The sequence below is a fragment of the Leptosomus discolor genome, chromosome 2 (genome assembly GCF_034619465.1).
Source record: "Leptosomus discolor isolate bLepDis1 chromosome 2, bLepDis1.hap2, whole genome shotgun sequence".
Lineage (NCBI taxonomy): Eukaryota > Metazoa > Chordata > Aves > Leptosomiformes > Leptosomidae > Leptosomus > Leptosomus discolor.
Window position 1 is genome coordinate 115,125,022 of NC_141392.1, and position 21,729 is coordinate 115,146,750.

Here is a 21,729-nt window from a genome sequence, read left to right on the forward strand (position 1 = left end):
GAAGAAGTATTGATGCTGACAGCAGGTGGAAATGATTAAATTTAAGACCTTTCTCTGCCAGCAGGGCTTTATTTAGATTGAATTTAGATGGTTTTCATCATGAATAACCTGGACAGCTGTGAAAAATCTACCTTTTTTCTGTGCTTGCTTTGAGTGTACTCTCACTGTTCCCCAAATGAAGAGAGGCAAAACCTTGACACAGGGAGTCTCCAACTGGCAGACTTCTGTGAAAATACCATTGAGCTTTGGGAACTTCCTAAGATTTGGTAGTCTGCTTACACTGTCGTAGGAGAGACTGAGCTATCAGTAATACAGACTCTTTCTAAGACTCATGTAAGAAAGGAAGAACAGAGATACCTCAGAAAGCAGTCCTGATCGACCTTCATAGATTTCTGTGCTTTCAGAATTCTCTCTCGAGCGTACTCTGCTGATTGCTAATGGTGTTTGCTTGGGTGAGTGCTTAAAAAGTTCCATTTGAGAGCTCTGGTGATATGGTTTAGGATTTTACCTTCTTTCTCATTAGTTGTCTCTGCCCAGGTCATGGCAGATTATGCTGCTAAATCTGCCCTGGCAGCTGGGCTAGGTGTCCTCTGGGCTCCATCCCAGGTGCAGGAAGAAATGCCAGTGTTGTGTTTCCAAGTTGGACTCTAGATGCCAGCCTGGAAGACAAGCTTCTCTGTATTTTGACAGCACTAAAAAGCACTGGTGCCCGTTACCTTGGTAGGCTATTATTTTTCTTTAGACATGACCTGTCTAAGGCATATTTCAAGTTTCTTTTCTCCTGTTGTTTAACAGCAACTATATACAATTCTGCTGTGTTTCTTGTTCCATAAGTATTTGTTACATCCTCAGAGACTGAATTCCCTGGCTGTTTTGTTCAAGGTCTTTCCCTGGGCAGTATTATCACCCTTAGGTATTTGGCTGTCACTGAGGAAAGATGCAAAGAATTTTGAGACATCTATAAAAGGAGATCTGGTTGTAACTTTAGTTATGAAGATGCTGCCACCTCTCCATAAAGATCTCATGCTATGAGAAGGTGGGCTTTGCCCTATTTTTATGAGAGCACGAACTATAAAACAGATAAAATGCCAACTCTGTCATATATTTCAAATAAGATGCCACATGGAGTCTCTGTGAAACTAGTTGCATTCTAGAGACAGCTGCCTTAAGAGAATGGTTGCTTATTGAATGCCTCTCACAGATGATTTATGAAGTATTTAGAGGCTTGAAAATCCTTTGACCATCAAGAAGACCCTTTAAGTCAAGAGTGTGTTGAGAAAGGAATGCAATAGGACAAATTCAGAAAAGCTCCGGTGCTGCAGAAGATGCCTACCTGTTACTGCTGTGATAATAGCAACCAGTCAAGAAAATGCTTTCTTGTTTTATTCTTGTCTTCTTGTAACTTTGGTTTTGATTCTTTTTGAGAATTAACAGCTTACTAGAATTAGCGCATTATTTTTCATCCTTAATTACATCTGGTATGAAATATGAGTCTATCAAATACGTGTGAAATAGATGTCATTACTGTTCCTCTAGAAATAACTCATCTCTAGAGAGCGTTATTTGCAGTCAACTCATAGAGGAGATATGTCAGGAATTGGGCTGTATCTCCCAGCTGCTAACTTTAAAATGATGTTTTGGGAACTGGCATCACCAAGAACAGTGTTCCTGGGAGGATCTGTCTTGGCAATCATAAACCAGCATCCTTCTGGAAAGCGTAATAGTTTGGTCATGATTACATAGTTTATTGTTCAAACATTAACGTCTGTAGGACTTTTTATTCATCTTTATTGACTCTAGGGTACAAGAATATTAAAGATCATGCGATGTCCTGCTCTCATAAGATAAGAGCATGTGTGACTAATCCTCCTTTGAATTCTCATCCCAATACTGAACCCATTGTTTGCCATTGTTATTGTATTGTTCCATGCTTGCTAAGGACTGAGTAGCTGTCGTTGTATATTCATGAAAGCCTACAACCTGATTTATTTAACATGTTTACCAGAATACTTGGGGGAAGAAGTCAAATCTATTACTCTTATTCATTACTCAATATGGAAAAGCAACAGTTGTTCCCCAGTGTGATCTAGTTATCATAATTATACTGCTGGGCAGTTCAAATTGCATCAGTCTACATTTCTGAGCATATTTTTGAGGTAATGTTTATTAATGGGAAACATGGATTTTGATAACATCCCTCTAGTTATGGTTTGCTATAAATAGACTGTGTATTTTGCTCCTTGCAAGTGGATTTAGATGGGCTTTCAGGTTTTTAGAGACTTTTTTTGTACCTAAGGGGAAGAATTCAGGTGGATCTGATTTTGAAGTGAAATTGCATTCGTTTGAATGCATCCCTTTTACATTTGTCACACTCAGAATTTTATGCACAGCTAAATTGGTATGGGTGTCTTCAGCTGCTTTGGTGCACAGAGGGTAACTTAATCCGAAGAGAACGTGTAACTACACTAAGCTTGTGTGATAAATAAAGCAGCAAGGAATCAGCATTAGAGAAGTGTATTGCTTAGGAGCTTTTTATTGTATCTTCTTTTCAGCTGACTCCTAATTATGTTATTGAAACTTCAGTCGTTATACTGGTGTCAAACAACGCATGCAATGAGATATCCTGGTGTTGGAAGAAAGGGCATGGATAGTAGCTTTTCTTTAAGCATGTATGTTGATGCATCTTTTTTTTTCAGTACAGTTTTGTTCACCTTTTTAGAGTAAGTTAATTTTTAATTAAAGGGAACTCGTTCTCTGCAGATTGTAGGAATTATTTTATACTATCCCTTTGTGTGGTCTTACCGCATTCTAGTGTTAAGTAATTTATAGACTAATTATATGAATAATTATAAAATCTTAAAGGAATGAAGAGACAAGTAAGCTCCTAGATGGCTGATTTACCTGTAACAGAAGAGGCTGTTCTGCCCATTGTAGCTTTTTACTTCAGTGGTGTTTTCTCAAAAATTTTTTAGCAAAAATAAGCTAAAATTCAAAGGTGCCATGTGCCAAAGGATTTAAGTTACTGAAGCAGGCAAATGCAGGAGAGAGGGCAACCCTGCCTCTTGCTTGCAATGCTTTAAATGAACAAGCAGCATGTTCCAGTTTATAATAATATGTTTATGGATTTCTCTAAAATAAGCCCTTTCTGATACCTGAAAGAGTGGCTAAAACTGCAGAAACCCACTGGAAAGTGATAATACAAAGGTACAGTACTGAGGAAACAGAATCTGTAGGGTAATTTTCCCCCTCCAAACATCCAGTTGACTTAATCTCACAGAAGTCTGCATGACTCAAGAGTTGATTGGAGTAGAAGGGATGAAACTGGGGAGAAGCTGTACTCTGTGGGATGATACTATCTGCTTTAGGTGGCCAATTGCCTAAAAAGGAGTCACGTTTGGGAAACATCTAGTACTGAGTATCACTGCTATCAGTACCCACATTTTGCCTGCATTGGCTCATGAGCACAGTCAGTACTAGCACAGCAACTGCATTTCCAGGGAGATGGTATCTCTGTGGGAAAGCTGTGATCTGTATGGCCCACAGGGAGTTTTTGCACATTTCTTTCTACAGATGGCAAAGAACATCACTGATGGACAAAACCAATTTGTGTACAATGAGGATTTTCCCTTCTTGCACCATTTTAGATAAGGAACAAGAATGATAATGCTCCTTTACATCCTTCCATTGATCCTTTGAAAGTCTTTGCTCAAGATCCCTTCCAGTTAGGGTAGTTGATCGGTGGAGCTAATAGACAAGGAGACAGTGTACCCAAGAGCTGTCATTGTTTCAATACCTGCGGTTTATTCTGGACCTGCCCATACTACCTAATTCCCAGAAGGTGACACAATAGGCTATGTCATTCCTTTCTCCTTTCCCACCCCTAGGAAAATCCATTGGATCAAATCACAAAGAAAAGTCTTCCAGGCTCCTTACACTGACTTTTCCTTTTTCCTCTTTCTTTTTCTTCTATGTTGACCTTTAGGTTTTATCCAAATGCTGTTCAGCCAAGCTTCCTAGATATTGTGGCTACCAGTAACAGCAATAATAATATTGTTATTCACATGGAACTTCAAACGTGCTGCACATAAATAAAATTGGGATTTTTTAAACATCAGTGAGCTCAGGAGTGTTGTCTTCCAAGACATTTTTTCTAAGCAAGAGCTGATTTAGTCCACTCCTTTGATGTATATCTAAATCTACCTAGATATATCTGTATATACTTATATATGCATGATCCTTTGCATCAGAATGCTGTTATTTCAAAGTTTTTATATACTATTGGGCTTGTAAGTCTTGTCATTGTCCTTTCAAAAGGTTTGTGTTACAAGAGAAAGCCTAGACATGGAAGAAAATACATTATCTTGCAAAGCTGGAATCTTGAAACTGCACTGTGTTGAAAGAGTCCTTTATTATTATTATTATCCATAAGAACAGAATTTAAAGGGTTACAGGTGGACAGATCTCCCTTAGGCGTTGTTAAACATTTTGGGTACAACACAAAAAATAACCACTCCCAGTCCATTGCCTGGCATTGATTGGGCACAGAGGGATGAAGTGCAGACCGCTGCACACCAACTGACCTGGAGACTGGGGCTGTAGTCTGGTTACTTAACCTGTTACATGTGTTCTTGTTGGGACCAATCTGCCTGGAGGTGCAGGCTGGGGTTCCCTTTTCTAGGCTGTGATGGCAACGAGCAGCAGGGCACATCAATTTTGAGGGCTGTTAGCCCTTCCGTAGAATACTCAATGATTTTCTCAGCAGACCAAATTCTCTCAAGGTGCTTGTGTGTACCATACAACTTCCCTCTTTTTCTACTGCTTTGGTCTTTCTGGACTTCAGGTTATAGTTTCCTTCCTTGGATGGAAAGGTTTACGGACGGATCTACAGCCAAAGGTTTTATGAAGTGGAAAAGATATCTGAGTCCACCAATTTCCAGCTCACTGGAGTGAGCTGTGCTTGTAAGGTAATTGATAGTTCTCCCCAGAAGTTAAAGCTATTTCTTGATAATTCCTGAATTAGCAGGTTTTGCACTCAGTATCAAGAAAAGGGATTTTGTAGTTTAGCACTTACTGAGATTGAGAGGTTCAAATGCTCACTTCTCTGGTACTCCCAGCTACAGACATTTTCCTTCTCTCTTGTTTTTTTTTTTTCTGCAGTACTGGGCTGTAACAGCTCCATATGTGTAAGAATTTTAGGAGGACATATTACATAAGTATATGAGACTTTCAGATATTTCAAGCACAAGAATTTTTCTGTGATTCCATCTGTATATTCATAAGACGGTTGTCTCATACTTTAGTGGCTTGTGTTTCAGTTCCCTTTTTGGCTGGAAATAGCACTTACTGATACTTCTGTAGCCCCATTCTTTTGGGAAATTTGCACTAAAGACTTCACCACATAGCAGGCACAGCATTCAAGTTAATACTCTGAACCTTTGGAGCCAAAACTCACTGGGAAAATGTAGCCTTTTTCAGAAGTAAAAAGGAATCAGATGATCTTTACTGGAGGAAAAATAAATGGAGGAGAAAAAAAAAAATGTCCTAGATCAGTGTATTCTCCATCTGGTATGTTCCCAGATTCCTAAAAAGATAACATGGTGTCAAGAAAAAGGATGTTGTAATTAGGCTGGGCCATAGCTACAGCACAGCAGGATCCTGACATTGTCATAGCCCTGTGCTATCGCTGAGCTTGGGGTAGTGCAAGACTGTGCCAAACTTAAAATAAATAAAGTGTTCCAGTGCTGCTGCTCAGTTAAGGAAGATCAAAGAGAAATAACATTTAATCAGTGGTCGTTGTGGTGTTATGCACTAGCAATACTAATTGTTTTGACGACAATTCACTCTGAAGTATTTTGTTAGCACTGAGTAATAACTGATCTCCTAGTGTATTGACCTGTAGCACTACCACAGCTCAATTAAGTTTCTTATTGTCCAAATCTAATCAGAGAAAAGCTGAGATTGAAAATCGATTCATTTCCTGCTAGTTAATGACTAATTCCTCACAAATGTGAATATAGAGATTAACTTTTCAGGTTGAAAGGTTTCTTTAGAGGTAGACCCTGCCAGATGAATGTTTGAGAAGAACCGTGGCTTCTCGTTTCCCATCCGTCTTCCTCCAACCTCTTGGCATATGCTGGTTTTTTACTGTGGGTTTTGCTTTATCATAGCCTGTGGTACGTGCTTGTTCTCTGGTCTCTTAGCTTAACCCTTGTCTCACACAATTGCAAGGAACTGGTACTGATAATTCAAGGTCAGCTCCTAAATTCTCTATAGGCTTCAAATGAGCATTTCTGCAGTGGCTAAAAACATCTGCAAGACAGGGTGACCTAGTCCTTAATGATAATGTAAGAGCTAGTCACAGTCCTTGGAGGTCTGGGTAAGACACAGACTCTTCTCTGATCCCACTTTAGCCTGTACAAGTTGTGAATTTTCCTCCTGAAGGAGAGACATTATATTTCTTGGCTCTTCTAAATATTCTTTATGTGAAGTACTAACAGCTGCTAACAGCAAGCTTCCCCATATGTCTATGCATGCATATGTGTTCACAGCATTAAAGCTACCGAGAAGACACATAAGCAGTAAACATCCATGAGATTTGGCAGTTCTCCCCAGTTCCTGCTAGTGTATGACTCCCACTGCAGCAGTATCTGAAATAGCCACAATTCTTTGTGGTGTTTATCCTCGCAGCGCACCTCTGGGGTTGGGACACCTCATGAATTTACACATCGAGAACTGAGACCTGAATCTAAATAGTCACTTTAGACTCTGGTCTTTTGTGGTCTTCGAGACTATCCTTTCCAGAGGCTCAGCCCTGTTTCAACTGCTGCTGCTGAAACCTATAGACCCACGGCTGTGGATGGTGCCTGCTGCCTTGGGACCCTCCAGCAAGCTGAAGCCAGGCGGCTGGACGCAGTTTCCCTAGGTGGGATATTTCTGCCTTACACTGCAGACTGCTTAAGAGTGCAGCTATACCAGACTCCATATCTATGGGAGCAAAAGGCTGGAGCCCTTTACTGTGGAGATTAGCTCTGGGACAGTGTATAAGATTTTTTTCCTCATGTTTCTGTATCACTCCTGCTCTGCAACTAATGCTTTATCCCTGATGTCTCTTTTGGTTTTTTTATTCGCCTTGCTGAAAATACCATGCTGGTTTCTGCTTTGCAGCAAGGAATTTTGCTAGTGTTGAAAGGTTCAGTTCTGTATCCTGTCAGCCTGAAGCACAGAATCATGTGTATCAATCCATTGTAATCCTATGGGGTAATCTCTTCCCTGATACTCAGCGAAACATAATCAGACTCATTTTTTTGGCTGACTTGAGAGAAGAATTTGATTCTCTGAAGGAATCTGACTAGTAAAAGCCATGCAGACCTGCAGTACTGGGTGGTGGCACTGCATGCTCTGATTCTGCATTTTTCCAGTGGGTCAGCCCAGTGGACTTTTTGTCTGTGTAAAGCACAATAAAAAGGCTAGAGTTGAGCCAGAAAATGGCCTTTCTCCCAGATACTGAGCAGGGATTCACATGCTTTGGGTATGAAATGCTTTGGTACATGTATAACAAGCTGGAAGGAGATAATAACTCTTCAAAGGCTGGATGGGAGAAGAGGGAAAACCAGGAAAATCGATAATGCTTTGCTCCCAGTAAAGGCAGCTGTAGGAGGAACACAAAAAGAATCTGACTTCTGAAGCAGTGTAGCTATATTAACGTGCAAGAGGAAAAAATACATCAATGCAGTTGTTTCATTGTGTATTCCATCGGCAGGAGCTGCACAGTCCTACATATGGACAGGCTAAATATCACTGTCTACATTGATAATCTTGCTGTTTCTTGAGGTACATCAGTGCCGTAGAGTGATACATTGAGCTTCGATTTCAAAAGGTACACTCTCTGAGACAGTAGTACCATTTTTATCCATTTATTTGTATTTTGGAAAGCAGAGGAAATACAGAGTTTGTTAGGGCTATGCTTGCTCTTTCCAGCTTCATCTGCAAAGTAAAAATAGCTTAGCAAAAGGAATTTTTAAGCTAACTAGCCTGGTAATACACACGAGATTGGTTGGGCAAGGCGCTCAGCTTTGAAACATACTCCACAAAACCCTGCTGCTATTCCAGGCAGTTTTACATTCATCATTAACCCACAAGACCCAACCAACCTGCCCATTTTCCTCTGGCTGTACCTGTGGTGGAGCAGAGATCGGGGATCCCAGTCAGCCCCATTAGTGCAGCACTTGCTACAGCTCATGTGGAGATCAGTGGCATCAGTGCTGTAGCTAGGGGTGAGCTATTGTGAGAGCTTTTAGACCTCTCCTGAGATTTCTCTGCATAAGGGAGTGATAATGTAGGGTGGGCAGGAACAGAAGGTAAGGAGAAAGTTGAGAAGAGGGTCCCCATCTGTACCACAATTCTGAATATCACGTCTGGATCTCTTACCGCATCCCATCTCCAGCGCAGTGCAGAAACATCAGCCAGTTCCACCCCCTGCAATTTCAGCAATGAAATTAAATCTTTGTAACACTCATTTCATTTTTGATGCATATGAACAAGACAGCCTGTGGTGGTTTGGTGTCTGGTGGGGTTTTGGCGTGGTTTTGGTAGCGGGGAGGGGGCTCCAATTTCGGACCCGCCTCTGGGCAAGGCCAGAGCGATGGTACCCCTGCGAATAACTATTTAAGAGTGAAAGAAGCCGTTGGTTGTGTCTGTGTGTTCTGTTTGTGCCGGTGAGCGAAGGGGGATGGGAGAGAGACAGCCCTGGGGACCCCCCGGTCAGTGAGGGAGGAGAGGGGGAGCTGTGCCGGGGCAGGGGTTCCCCTGCGGCCCATAGCGGTGGGGTGGCGGCTGAGCCCCTGCAGCCCCTGGAGCCCAGCGGCGGCCCAGAGGTCGCCCTGCAGCCCGCGGAGGGCCCCGGGCCGGAGGAGCAGGGACCGGGCCCGGAGCAGCCGCGACTGCGGCCGCGCTGGAGCCGCCCGTCGGTGGGAGGGCGGCAGCCCCGGGAGGGCCCCGCGCTGGGGGGTTCTGGGCAGCTGCGGCCCCGCGGGAAGGGCTCGCGTTGGGGCGGTTGGAGGGGGAATGTCTGCCGGGAGAGGGACCCCGCGGTGGGGCAGGGGAGGGCTGCGAGGGCCCCTCTCCCTGAGGGGGAAGGAGCAGCGGAGAGCCCTTGTGCCGGCCGGGCTGGGACCCCCATTCCCTGCCCCTGCGCTGCTGGGGGGGAAGAGGGAGCAGAGCGGAGCCCGGGAAGGCCGGAGGGGTCTGTGGTGGGGTGTGGGGAAGGTGTGTTGTATTCAAGACTTGGTTGTATCTGTCATTCTCCTTGATGGTGGCGGTTGTTTTGTATTAAATGTGTTGTTATCCCCAAGTTGAGTCTTTCTTTTGCCCGTGACCACAACTGGTGAGTGAGCCCTCCCTGTCCTTTGTCTCGACCCTCAAGCCCTTTTGGTTGTATTTTCTCCTCCCCATCCCTCAGGGGACCAGGTAGGGGTGAGTGAGTGGCTGCCTGGTGCTTTTGGAGCCAGCTGGGTGAGCTCAAACCACCACACAGCCCCAGACCTTTCAAAGGCATGTGATGTGCCTTTCTGTGCTGGTGTGCTGCTACTCTGTGGCTAAGAGCTGGGAACAGGACAGGAACATCTTTATCTCTGGGATCCAAATCCCTTAATGTTTGATTAAATTGTTAATGGAAGCATGCGTAGCTGCTGAAATTACTTCTGCTTCTGTGGAGCGAAATTCTTGGGTGCTCATTCATTGCCAGTTATGTCTTTGCAGTAAACTTCTGCCTTGGAGAGCTCTGAGACTGAAATCCTCAGTAGTTATCTAAATGCATCTAAGTGCTTTTCATTTAAAGGCAGTTGGGGATAGGGACCACAGAAGGACTTCAGCACAGTAAGGTGTGGTTAATTACCTCTGGGAACAGGATTTCCAAAGTCTAGACAGGAGAGCTGTGTGAGAAAAGCCCTTGGAAATCCACAGTCAGAACATTTAGGCACCTTAGACTGGTGGAAGACCTGGCTATGAAGGCAGTTGCTTAGTACTTGTGGTTGCCTGTGTCCCTTCGTGGGTTTTGCTTTGGTTGCCTAAAAGGCCTCTGGGTGTCTGAACTTGAGTAACAGCATTTGCATGTGTTTAAGTTCATTGAAGATCTCATCCAGGGAATAGTAACTCAGGGAAAACCTTTGACAGAACTAGAAAGCAGTAAGGAAATGCTTTTGGATTTAGCATGATCATAGGCCCAATTCAAAACCCACTGAAGTAAGTGGATCGTTTGCATTGGCCCGTACTGCTAATAATATACATTCTACTTAGTATCATAGTGATTAAGGTACAGATGAAGTGAAAGGAGAATTGTGAAAATTACCTGAGTTAAAGTAGATTTTAAAATATATTTAGTGAGGGAAATACTAGAATCCAAATCTTCTGTCTCCTAAAGCATTTCCTCAGCTACTAATTTGTTAAAAAAAAAAAAAGTTTGGTCTCTTTCTGACTCCTTTAATGTTAGTTCACACAAGCTGCTCCCAGTTTGGCAACACATAGTTCCCCGATCCGTAGTATGCTGTAGCCGGTGCTTTCTCCCGAGCTGCCTGTTCAGCTTGTCTCAGAGGGAAGCGAGTTGTGGAGTTTCTATGTCCAAGCTGAGACCTTTTAGCAGGGAAACGATGTTGCATCATCCCACTGCTGTGATTTTGGAAAGCCTGTTTCATAGGCAAACACTGAAAACACTTGTTCAGCCAAGAGTATGAAGAAGGTTGCTGGGAAGAGTCCTAGTCTGAGAATTACAAGGACTAGAAGTCTCCCTGCTTAGGGTTGTGAAGACTTACTTTGCAATAAAAAAAGGTAACTTAAGCTTAATGATCCCTCTTCTCCCCCTACAGCCAGTCAAGGGAGAAGTCTCTGACACCTAATTTGACCACTCCAGGTGGCTCTTTGGAGAAGCAACTCTCCATTGACCAAAGCGTGGGATACAGAAGCCCTGTACCACCTCCTGCTCGCCCGCCTCCCGTTCTGCACTCCAGCTCCCACCCTGGTGCTGGAAGCTGTGACCTTACATCAATGACTGAGTCGCCACCTGCGCATGTGTAGGCAGCGTGTTCAGCTTTCTGTATACTGCTCTAATTCTGGTTTTCTACATTTTATAGCAGAATTTCCCTTTTTAATGGAAATGCGTCTCAAACATGATAAAACATCGCATGAAAAATGAAGCACTGCTCAGGCCAGTTTATAGATGCGCTCCACCCCACGCTACCAATGAAGGAGAGACCCTTCTTTTTTGGACCCCCCAAATCGCTGGGGAATTTGGAGGAGTGTGTTGCTTTTGGGTTTGTCTTTTTCTTTATGTTTTAGCCATATGCTAAAGCTTTAGCCATATGTTTTAGCATATGCTTTATGCTTTTTCAGTAACTCCCTCCCAAAGTTGATCTGAACAGGGCTGGTCACAGAGTTGTCTCTGAGCAGCACCACTTCAGAGATGCTAAAGCATCTGCAGCCAGGCAGATAAATATCTCTAGGTATTTGATCAGTTTCCCCAGGACTTAAGTTATGTACAATTTGTAGATGCTATTCGCTAGATACTCTTATTCCAGGACTCTTTGAAAGCCCCCCCATATATCAAAAAGGTGTCCAGAAACACTCTGGGAGCTAAAAATCTGCAACACTATCTTTTCCTCCAAAATTTAGAAGCAGGATAAGAGGGATTTTTTTTTTTTTTCTTCCTTTTTCCTTTCCTAATTGGTAGTTGTCTGTAGAGATACCACTTTCTTCATACACCAGCATGTTGATCTAGTTGGTTGGAAAGTGCACAGGCCAAGCAAGAGATGAGGCTAGAGAAGCAGAAACCAAGGAGTGACCAGTGTTTGGTCACCTGTGGAACTGACTGCTGTAAAAAGCCCAGGCAGGTATAGTTTGTCTTGAGTCTTGGATGCAAAATGTAAAGCAGGAGACAGTGCTGGTGTGTAGAGTGCATTTTCAGTGGTCCCATTGCAGCAGAAGGGAACTAGTTACTTCCATATGCAGACTGATCACCTGGGCAAGGGTTTGCAGGCCGAAGGCGCTGACTTGCCCAGTGGCTGCAGCCTCTGAAAATCCCAGTTGTGTTTCTTTACTTGTTTCTGGGGCATTCACTGAGCTCATGCCAGGGTGCCATATGAGATGGACTAAATCACCCGTTGGTCTTCCAGAGATCCCTGTCTCCCATTGCCACTTGGGTCAGACTAGTCTTAAAGTAGTTAAAGTCTGCGCCTTCACACCTTGTTAATGCCTCACTGTATTTTAATAGTAAAATAATGTTTTACAGAGCTGGCTTCTTTTGCTCTGTCATTGTTTTGGGTTTCTTTTACTCCATTTCTTATTTATGAAACATTTCAAAACAGGCCAATGGAAGTCTTCAGGTAGGTTTTTAAACAAGTTTTGACAATGTGTTTTAGTTGTTCTGAGCTAAAAATAATACGAATCAGCAGGTACAGACTGGAGAAGAGTGCCTTCAGTCCCTAAAGGATCTTTTACTGCATTTTCTCCCTAGAGGGAGGCACATAGAGAGATAAAAAGGGGGAAAAAAAAAGGCATCAGTTCCATTTATTCACCTTACTAGGCTGTAAATGCCAGGGCTTAGCTCTGAACAGTGCCACCACCTTCCCCACTTCAAAAGAGAAAAACTCCTTGTCTTGTCTGTGACGAGAAAATTGGAAGGATGCTTTTCTCCCTGCTATATGAGGTTAAGGGTATGACTGGTTAAGAGGTGGTCGCACCTTGATTATGCTCCTCTGATGGGGGGCTGAATGATATGTTCATGTTTCCTCAAGAATAATTTAGAAATGGTCTTGGTCATCTCCAGCCACCAACCCCTCCTAATCCCCCACTTCATTCTTGGGCTTTTGAGTATTTTTGGTTGTCTGTCATTTCTTAGCCATTTCTGTAGGTGAACTTCTTCATTGTAGGTTAGTTCTTTGGTCCCAGCAGTACATTTGTACCACTTCTCGGTCTGGATCATAGGAGAAAGCACCTGAATGTATTTTGGTTCTCTAGACAGTGAAAAGGACAATCCTAGTTCCCTCTAGCCACTTGCCTTTCTGTTATAGAGAGTGTAGAGTGACAGAGTCACAGACATACTGATGAGGCAGCATGCTCAGCAATAGTCAGCTCTTAATAGAAACACTTGGAAGGCTGTAAAATTTTGAAGTGTTTTGTTTTGTAACACGCACATCACAAGACAGTGATCGGTACAGATATAAAAAGCAAGAGATTTGTCTTTTCAGCTTTGAAGATCCAGCAAGCTCCCAAGCATAGAAGGGGGGAGCAGTGGAGTCCCAGTGGAGCCACAGGGCACAAGAGCCACTTCTCACCAGTGATCTGCAGAAGCGTACATCTGTCTATGCACACATGTAAAATTAACTATCACCTATGTTAACATCTGCAACTGGTACAGAAGTTGGGGGACAGGTAGATCGAGGAGAAGAGGAAACAGTGAGCAGGATTTTCAATAACATGCAAATAATGTTCAGGTTTTGGATAACGTTCACTCAAGTTTGTTCCGACACAGCCAAATGTAGGTAGGACTGTGAGCCCAAAGAGCCTTCCCACTGAGGGAGCTCTGTTTGCTTGGACGAAAGATTGAGGTTTGCACTAGAAGAACAATTCAGGAAGGTCTGGTAGCTGCAGTGACTGCAGTCCTGAATTGAATCATAGAGTGTACTGGGGTGGAAGGGGCCTTTAAAGGCCATCTAGTCCAAGACCCCTACAAGAAGCAGGGACATCTCTAACTAGGTCAGGTTGCTCAGAGCCCCATCAAGCCTGACCTTGAATGTCTCCAGGGATGGGGCTTCCACCACCTCTCTGGGCAACCTGTTCCAGTGATCCACCACCCTCATATTACAGAACTTTTTCCTAATGTCCAACCTGAGTCTACCCTTTTCTAGCTTAAAACCATTACCCCTCATTCTATCGCTACAAACCCTTGTGAACAGAATCGGAGAATCCATATAACTTCGTATGTGTTTGAGCCAAATCACGCTTACCATAGCGGTAATGGAGTCCAAAAATTTTTAAAGGTCAAACCCCAGAAAATACAGAAAGAGCTGCAACAGTACCTTGAGGTATTTACAGCTCCATCAGCTTGGATTACCAAAGCAGAAATGGGCTGGACTGAGTACAGGCATGTAAGTTACAATTTCGGGAGGAGAAAACACCAAATTCCTCTTTCAGCTATTGGAGAAGTGGCGTAGAAATAGTAAGTGAATGCTGACCCATACAAAGTCAAATGAGAAAATCACAACTTTATCTTGGACAAAATACCACTGGAATGGCTACAGTGTCCTCTCTTGATGCCTCCACACCATGTTCAAATACCTTCCCAAAAAGACACTTGGGAAGGGAGATGGGCAGATTTGACACCTCTTCGGGGACAACACAGCGATTTGCATCCCTTTGGGAGTAATCCACAACAGGGCAACGTCCTGAACGGATGGAGGTGGGCAAAACTTAACCCTGCTCTCCCCTTTGAGGAAGATGTTGCAATGACTATAATGCTGCTGAGCCAGAGACACGGTCGTGTCATACCTCTTCAGCAGTGCAAAGGTTATCCAGAATTGTATCTGAAGAGTTGATAACAGAGAAAGGAGTAAGTTTAAAGGAAACTTTGTGGTTAGGACCCCTTTGGCAATGCAGCAGTGGCTCCTGACAGGACCCGCATGGCCACATAGTGCAAGCAGCTGGCTGCACGCTGTTTTGCATTTTTAGGGCAATACACAGTATCCAAATGGTCATTTGGCCCCCTCAAAGGAAAAGCAGCAAAGGCTTGCCATGTTCTACATCTGTATTTAGTCAGGCAATTAGTAGCGCCCATTGCTGTGTATGCTGGGAGATCCCCAAGATCCCCCATGAAATCTGAGTGTACTGTTCACGAGCTTTCACAGCTGACCACAGCAACCATCAGCCTGCAGGGAGAGCTCTGGACGGGGAAATGGAAAATTGTAAAATGGAAAATTTTCTTCCTTGGCCGACACTGAAGTCTGTACTTCAAACTTACATTATTAAATGCAATACTTACTAAGAACTGGAATTTTAAAAAGCACAAAATGCGATGGCTTTCAGATTGGGAGTAATGCACATTTATATTTTAGGAGTATGAAAACCTCCATGAAGTTGTGCTGGAAATATAGGAACAAACATTATTTGTGTACAGTCCCTGCACTGCAATGGGACTTCAGCACTGGTTTAAAACGCCCTTTCTTAAGAGGTATGTTTTCTGGAGTCTGGGCCACAGAAACAACAACTACCGTCTCAGATGTCTTAAATTATACATTTCCCACGGGAAAAAATATCAGCTAAAAACCTACATGTTGTGGTCATTTAAAATATTTTGTTAAGCTACATTCAGTTGCAGTTTTCACCAATAATGGATATTAAACATGAAAAGCATTGCTCTGTATTGTTTAACTAAATCTCAGTTCTCATCTCGCGTACTTGCATGAATGTTGGTTGGCAGAAGAGAACATATGTTGCCTTTTTTTTTAATGCTATGTGTGGATTATTTTTTTACATGAATGACGTTATATAACGCCCACACATCTACTTGGTTGCAACATGTCAAGGGCTGGTTACTCCCGGGCAGAAAAAGTGCCGCTGAAATGCACCTCGGTTGCTGTATTTCATAGTCAGAAAGTATCACACACAATCTCCCATTTGCACCCAACTTCATTTTAAGGTTCATCTACTTAATTTAGCTTTAAATTAGTGTTAAATATATTTGTAATATGGTTTGCAGTAAGCTAAGAGATGTTTGTAGAAATAAGATTTTAATAATCATTCCACTGTAACTGTTACGGAAGCTTAACGTTGCGTATCTTCAGTTTCACACAAAGCCCACCAGCAGCTCTTCATAAATGCCTCACTTCGGTATTTCACAGGCAGGTACATAGCTTGCTCCCTCACGGTGCCCGCAGTTCTATTTCTTATTTTATTTTGCAGTTCTTTCCATACGGAGATGCTTCAAAGTTTGCCCAGCACGCCTTCCGAACCTTTGATAAAAACGGAGATGGGACCATCGACTTCAGAGAGTTCATTTGTGCACTGTCCATCACCTCACGAGGCAGCTTTGAGCAAAAGCTAAACTGGGCCTTCAACATGTACGACTTGGATGGTGATGGTAAAATTACAAGAGTGGAAATGCTGGAAATTATAGAGGTGAGGTCAATATGACACTCAAAAATAACGTGTCTGAACACTAACAAAATTTGATTACTTGTTCACGTAGCCTTTAGTTTTTAAGCACCCAAGAGGCTGTGCCGTATCATTAAAAGCATACATCACATACATTTATCCGGGGCTGCTCCTATACTGGCTCATGCCCGCGTGCTGCAAGCACACTGACACTTTAATAGATGTAATCTCTGAGAATTGCAGAGTACATTTGTGCATATAAGCTTTTAAATATCCAGAGGTTTGGTTTTTGTTTGTTTTTGTTTTTTTTTTTTCTGATGAACAGATTAACCGCAAGAACAGCAAAGGATTTACAAAGCCCATCTCAGAATCACTTGACACCCATGAAATTACTGGTTTGTAGCTCAAGTAGCTGAAACCTTACTGGAGATTAACTTTAGATGATTACAGAAATTTACAGGGATAACAACACACTAATTTTAAGTGAGCTCTTGCAGATGGGCTGGGCTTTAAGATGACCACAGCATGTAACAGGAAGGATAAGGTTTACTGCTCTCGTCATCTGCCGGCTGCTCACCGCAGTAGTTAATACCAGATTTTGCTCACACGTACACATAGAAAGTTATTAAAAAGTGATGACTTCTAAAACTGGTTGTTCAGAATTTATGTGAAGTATTTCAATGGAGTAACTAAAAGCCAAATAAGCAGTTGAACCAGAGAATAGGCTACCACAGTTTTGCACTGTGAAACAGCCAAAGAAATTCATTCCAGGATGCAAAATGCAACCACCCAAATAAATCTACATCTACCTTGTTTTAAGTATATGGACATCAGATTCTAAGAAAAAAAAAAGAAAAGAAAAAATCTTTAGGGAAATCAGCAATCATTTTATTGTTGGAATATCTTTCCGGAATGTGATCGCATCAAAAAATCAGGTCAGTTCATACGCTGAATTTTCCATTTGGTTTCTTTCCAAAGGCCATCTACAAAATGGTGGGCACTGTGATAATGATGAAAATGAACGAGGATGGTCTGACGCCTGAGCAACGGGTAGACAAGATCTTCAGTAAGATGGATAAGAACAAAGACGACCAGATCACACTGGATGAATTCAAAGAAGCTGCAAAGAGTGATCCTTCCATTGTATTACTCCTGCAGTGTGACATTCAGAAATGAGCTCGTGTACAATGCGTCATAGACTGCACCGAAGTTTAATGTTCCATTCAGTTTGCAGCTATTTCCACACACACAAAAATTTGCTTGGACTACCTATAAATGGACTTGCTTCTTGTGTTTGAAACACTTGTGTGCATGAGAATGTCATTTGCTAAAGAATTTTAAAAGTATATATTATAAAAATAAACTGCCACAACGTGACGTGTGCAATGTCATTTCATAACAACCCTATTCCTCTGAAGCCTGTGCAGCAGTCCTGTGCTGCAGTGAATTATATTATTTATTGTTCATGTTTTACTGATGCTAGCTCTGTGTCTCCTAGACTGAGTAATGTTAGTGACACTGAATTCCCATGGTAATGTTAACTGTTTATTATAAATCATGTCACCATTCTGCTGTAAAGTAGTACTGGACAGACAGAGGGGAAGAGTTCCTCAGCTCTGAAGTCTGATCCGCACATGTGCTTGTATTGTCAGTGGATATAAATGTACTTCATTTGCATGCCTTTTAGGTTTGCCTTAATTCTTACCTCATTTGCATCCCTTCAATCTGGAAAGAGCTATGTCAGAGGAATGCAGTATAAAAAAAAAAGAAAACCCTGCTAAAATGATCCCTTTAATTAAAAATATATATAAATATATATATATAATGTTTAAAATATTGTTTTATTGGAAGTTTAAAGGTTTTATTGGAAGTGTATTGATCTTTGCCTGAATTTTCAAAAGCTTCCACAGAGGTTGCAATATATATGTCCCAAAATAAATTTATAACATTTGACCTCTTCCCCTAATTCTTATTTCGTGTCTTCAGCACGGTAACAGAAAAGTTCAATCTCTTTAATTACCTGTCACTGTACTACTGGGAAACATACATTTCATTATGAAAAGCGTGAAGAAAACGTCTTTGCAGTCACTCACTCACTAGAAGAGTCACATTATTCGAAACCAGAAGTTGTAGTTCCTGTATTTACCAACAGAGCAGCTGCTCATCCCCCCGAGCCGCTAACGCGAAGATTTACCAGCGCCACCCCGGTGGACCTGTGCTCCCGTGGCTTTTTAAGCTAGCTGGAAGGCAAATGCAGCTGATTTGCCTGGCCTAAACCTGGTCTTCTAATGTTTTTTCCCTCCTTAAGTAAGAGTCTTTCTTCTTACCCTATGACACTAAACCACCCCAGGTTTAATATACAGCCATGCTGTTAAAAATCATTACTGATGAATTAACCACAAAGTAGGAAGACTGAGAAGGGATAGTGAAGAGAGCCACCTTCCTCCTCAATTCTATGCGCATCTATCAAGTTTATCTCTGTCCTGGGGCAAGTACAAGTTCTGCCCAGCCCTGGGAAGGCATCAAGAACTAGCAGACTGCAGAAATTGCAGATTAAAAAAATAATAATAAAATAAAATTAAAAAAATCTTTCCTACACCACATTTCCTAGTTGCTTTACACAGCTGGTTGCTTGCAGGATTAAAAAAAAAAAAAAAAAGTCTTACAATTGCATGTTTGATATTTCTTTTTTACCTTATGAAGAAACATGAAGGTACTCTTAATAGCTAAGAATCAAGTAATAAAACAGGACCGAAACCAAATCATTCTCTCTATTTTCAGATTTAAAAAGTGAAGCCCATCTTAAAATTGAGGGGGAAAAAACCCATCAGAAAACAGTTTTACACTTTTTGCTAACAAACATGGTGGGGGGAACACAGAATCAATTGCTGCCACAACCACAGCCATCCTCTCATATTTAAGTTTCTTCGTATTCTAAGCCAACAGCCAAAGGCAGAAATTTCAACTACATTTTTAATACCAGAATTTTACTTAAGACTACACAGGTAACAGTCTTCGCAAACTAGAGTGGTACACTTTGTACATTTGGCTGTAACTTAAAAATAAAACACACATTCTGAAAATTATACATACATCTTGAGAATGATATGCCCATTGTTCCCACTTAGGCTTAAATTACTAGTTGTAGAGAGTATGTTGAATATTCCTGGGAATTCATGCTCTTTGGTTTACATATACTTATTAGAGAAGCAGCACCTCACTCTACATTTCCCTGCACCTCAAATTTATGTAGCTGGACAGGCCCCATTTGCTTTAATGCAGCACTAAGCAGTGCATTGCCATCCAAAATGCCCCAAGCCCAAACGCGGTCACGAAAAGTACCATCAGCACAGCGGTTCTCTCTCTAAGTTGGTCAGTGAACTCTGCATTTAAAGTACCCAGAATAAGGGACCTTAGTAGGATCACTGCAAAAGTAACGGCATCCAAGCAAACGCTTCGGTACTTGTTCATTCAGAACTAATCCTCTACCATGAAAAGTTGCTTATAAGAATTATAGTCAGGCACACATTTTCATCAAGTACAGTTGTAGACTACAGCAAATACAATATATTTATTTGATCCAAAGACCAGAATTGTTGCCAACTGCTCCAGTATTTCAAGTAGGTCTACAGAAGACTTGGGAGAAGCTGAAGTGTTAGCTCAGTAGGAATGCGGTAATTTTCCTTAAGCTCTTTTCTCCACACAACTCATTACAAAAGTACTAGTGAAGATAAATCTTTTTCTCTCTCCCGCCTCCGCGCTCTTGCTTTATTTTTTGGATGCTGAAGAAAACCAGGAGAAAATAACGCTATGCCATTCAATCCCTTCATATTGTAAAAGGGGCTGAAACATATTCTAGTTTCATCATAAAATCGAGTCAAACGAAACATGTGGTTCATGTAATTGACAACTCCCAGTACAAACAAACTGGGCTTGTGTTCCAGGCAAGTTTTGCCAAGTACGCACTTTGTGTAGTTTCCCCCACCCCCAGTGTTTTCACATAATCCTGAAGTTGCAAGTACCTTTAATATACATTCCATCAAATCACAGGATTAGGGGATTAATCAGTTCGGTCAGGACCTCCGGGTCTCTTGTGCAGCTCGCGGCCTGAAGGAGGTGCAGCAGTCTGTTAGACCCGACAGCCTCCACGGACGGAGATTCTCCAGCCTGTCAGGACAACATGCTCCAGTGCCTCATGTCTTCATCATGAACAATCCCCCAGCCCAGTTTATCCAGCCAGAACCTCCCCACTTCAGTTTATGACCGCTCTCGTCTCTCCTCTGCCACGCATCCAACAAAAAGCCTGGCCCTGTTTTGTCAGTCATCTCCTCAAGGCTGCTGTGAGCCTGCTGGCCCATTACCCTGGGCTTTCAGAAGTAAACATCTGAAGCCTTTAAAAGACCCCTAGACTTAACTCCTACAGTTGGAATGCGGCAGAACTGCAGCAAGCTTTCTCAGTGTATTTCCTTCCGTTCTTACCTAGCTTCCATAGTTTAGAGACACCTGCATGTTTAATACGTGCTTGCGTAAAAACTAAAGAACATTAAAAGAACACAAAATACCACGCAGTGGCTAAAACCGAATTTGGCTACGAAGCCAAGTTAAAACTGACTGCAGTGAGGTTTTATTGAGGAATTGCTCTTCGGTAAACAACTGCAGAAACTGCAGAACTGTCTTCTGAATCGCCTCAACGGCTTCTGCATCCCCGTAACGTAAAAAAAAAAAAGAAAAAAAAAAAAAAAAAAGGAAAACAGTACTTCTGATGGCTGAACTCTAAAAAGGGATTGGTTTATTGTTTTTGAAGAGCTCCCAACAATTTCAATTTCCCAGAGAAAGGAGAACAGAAGAGGAAAAAAAATTAATTTGGGGCAGTTTGAAAAATCTGGTCCCTCTTTCTCCCTCTTATCCCCAGTAAATGCTTGTACTATTTAAATAAAGCAAGTTTATTTTAACTGCTCTACTATAGTCCCGGGGCAGGGGGTGGGGTGAGGACACCCAACAAAACGCAGGCCTACAATCCTGTGGAAAAGTTACTCTATTACTTCCCAAAATTCTTACTCCACTTCATTCCTCTATATTGGAAGGACTTCTGTCACTTTAGCTTGTTACAATATAGTGAGTATCTACAGACTTAGTCTGTACCTGCAAACTCAGGCTATGACAGAACTTAAGTTTATTGGACTTAAGAATCGAAGTGCATAAAGGCAGAGTTTGCTGGGTTTTGTAAGCTCATGTCCAAAGAAAGTCAAACTCTTCCCTATAAACTCTTTAGGAATAAATAAAAGCAATTTCTTCCTGCCCAGAGAACATACTGCAAATAAATTTTTCACTTCTCTAATTAGAAAAGTGTACATTGTAAGTACTAATGGTTTCTCATGTTCAGCTGCTGTGGTTCCACTGGAAAAGAAATGAAACACATATTTTAATTTTCCTCCACGTATTACTTAGCACGTGCTTGAGAAACAAATCAGGACTAGGAAGAAATGAACAGGTTTTAACTGAATGCTAATTTTAAGTGTGGAGAGACACTAAGACATTATCACAAGTACCAGTTCTCACTGTTTATTAAAATATTACTCCATAATTATACAA

General features: G+C 42.1%; 1 protein-coding gene across 2 annotated transcripts in view; it reads left to right on the top strand.

Moving 5' to 3' along the window:
* The window catches only part of VSNL1 (visinin like 1), a 49,636-nt gene extending 32,323 nt beyond the window's left edge, over positions 1 to 17,313 (top strand). Inside the window, exons 2-3 of one of the 2 annotated variants that reach the window (XM_086461597.1) lie at positions 15,946 to 16,161; positions 17,116 to 17,313. In XM_086461597.1, coding sequence (XP_086317723.1) covers positions 15,946 to 16,161; positions 17,116 to 17,313 — 414 coding nt within the window. The remainder of the gene's footprint in view (positions 1 to 15,945; positions 16,162 to 17,115) is intronic. The other variant, XM_086461598.1, reaches the window with a different exon arrangement.
* Positions 17,314 to 21,729: the final 4,416 nt, after the last annotated feature.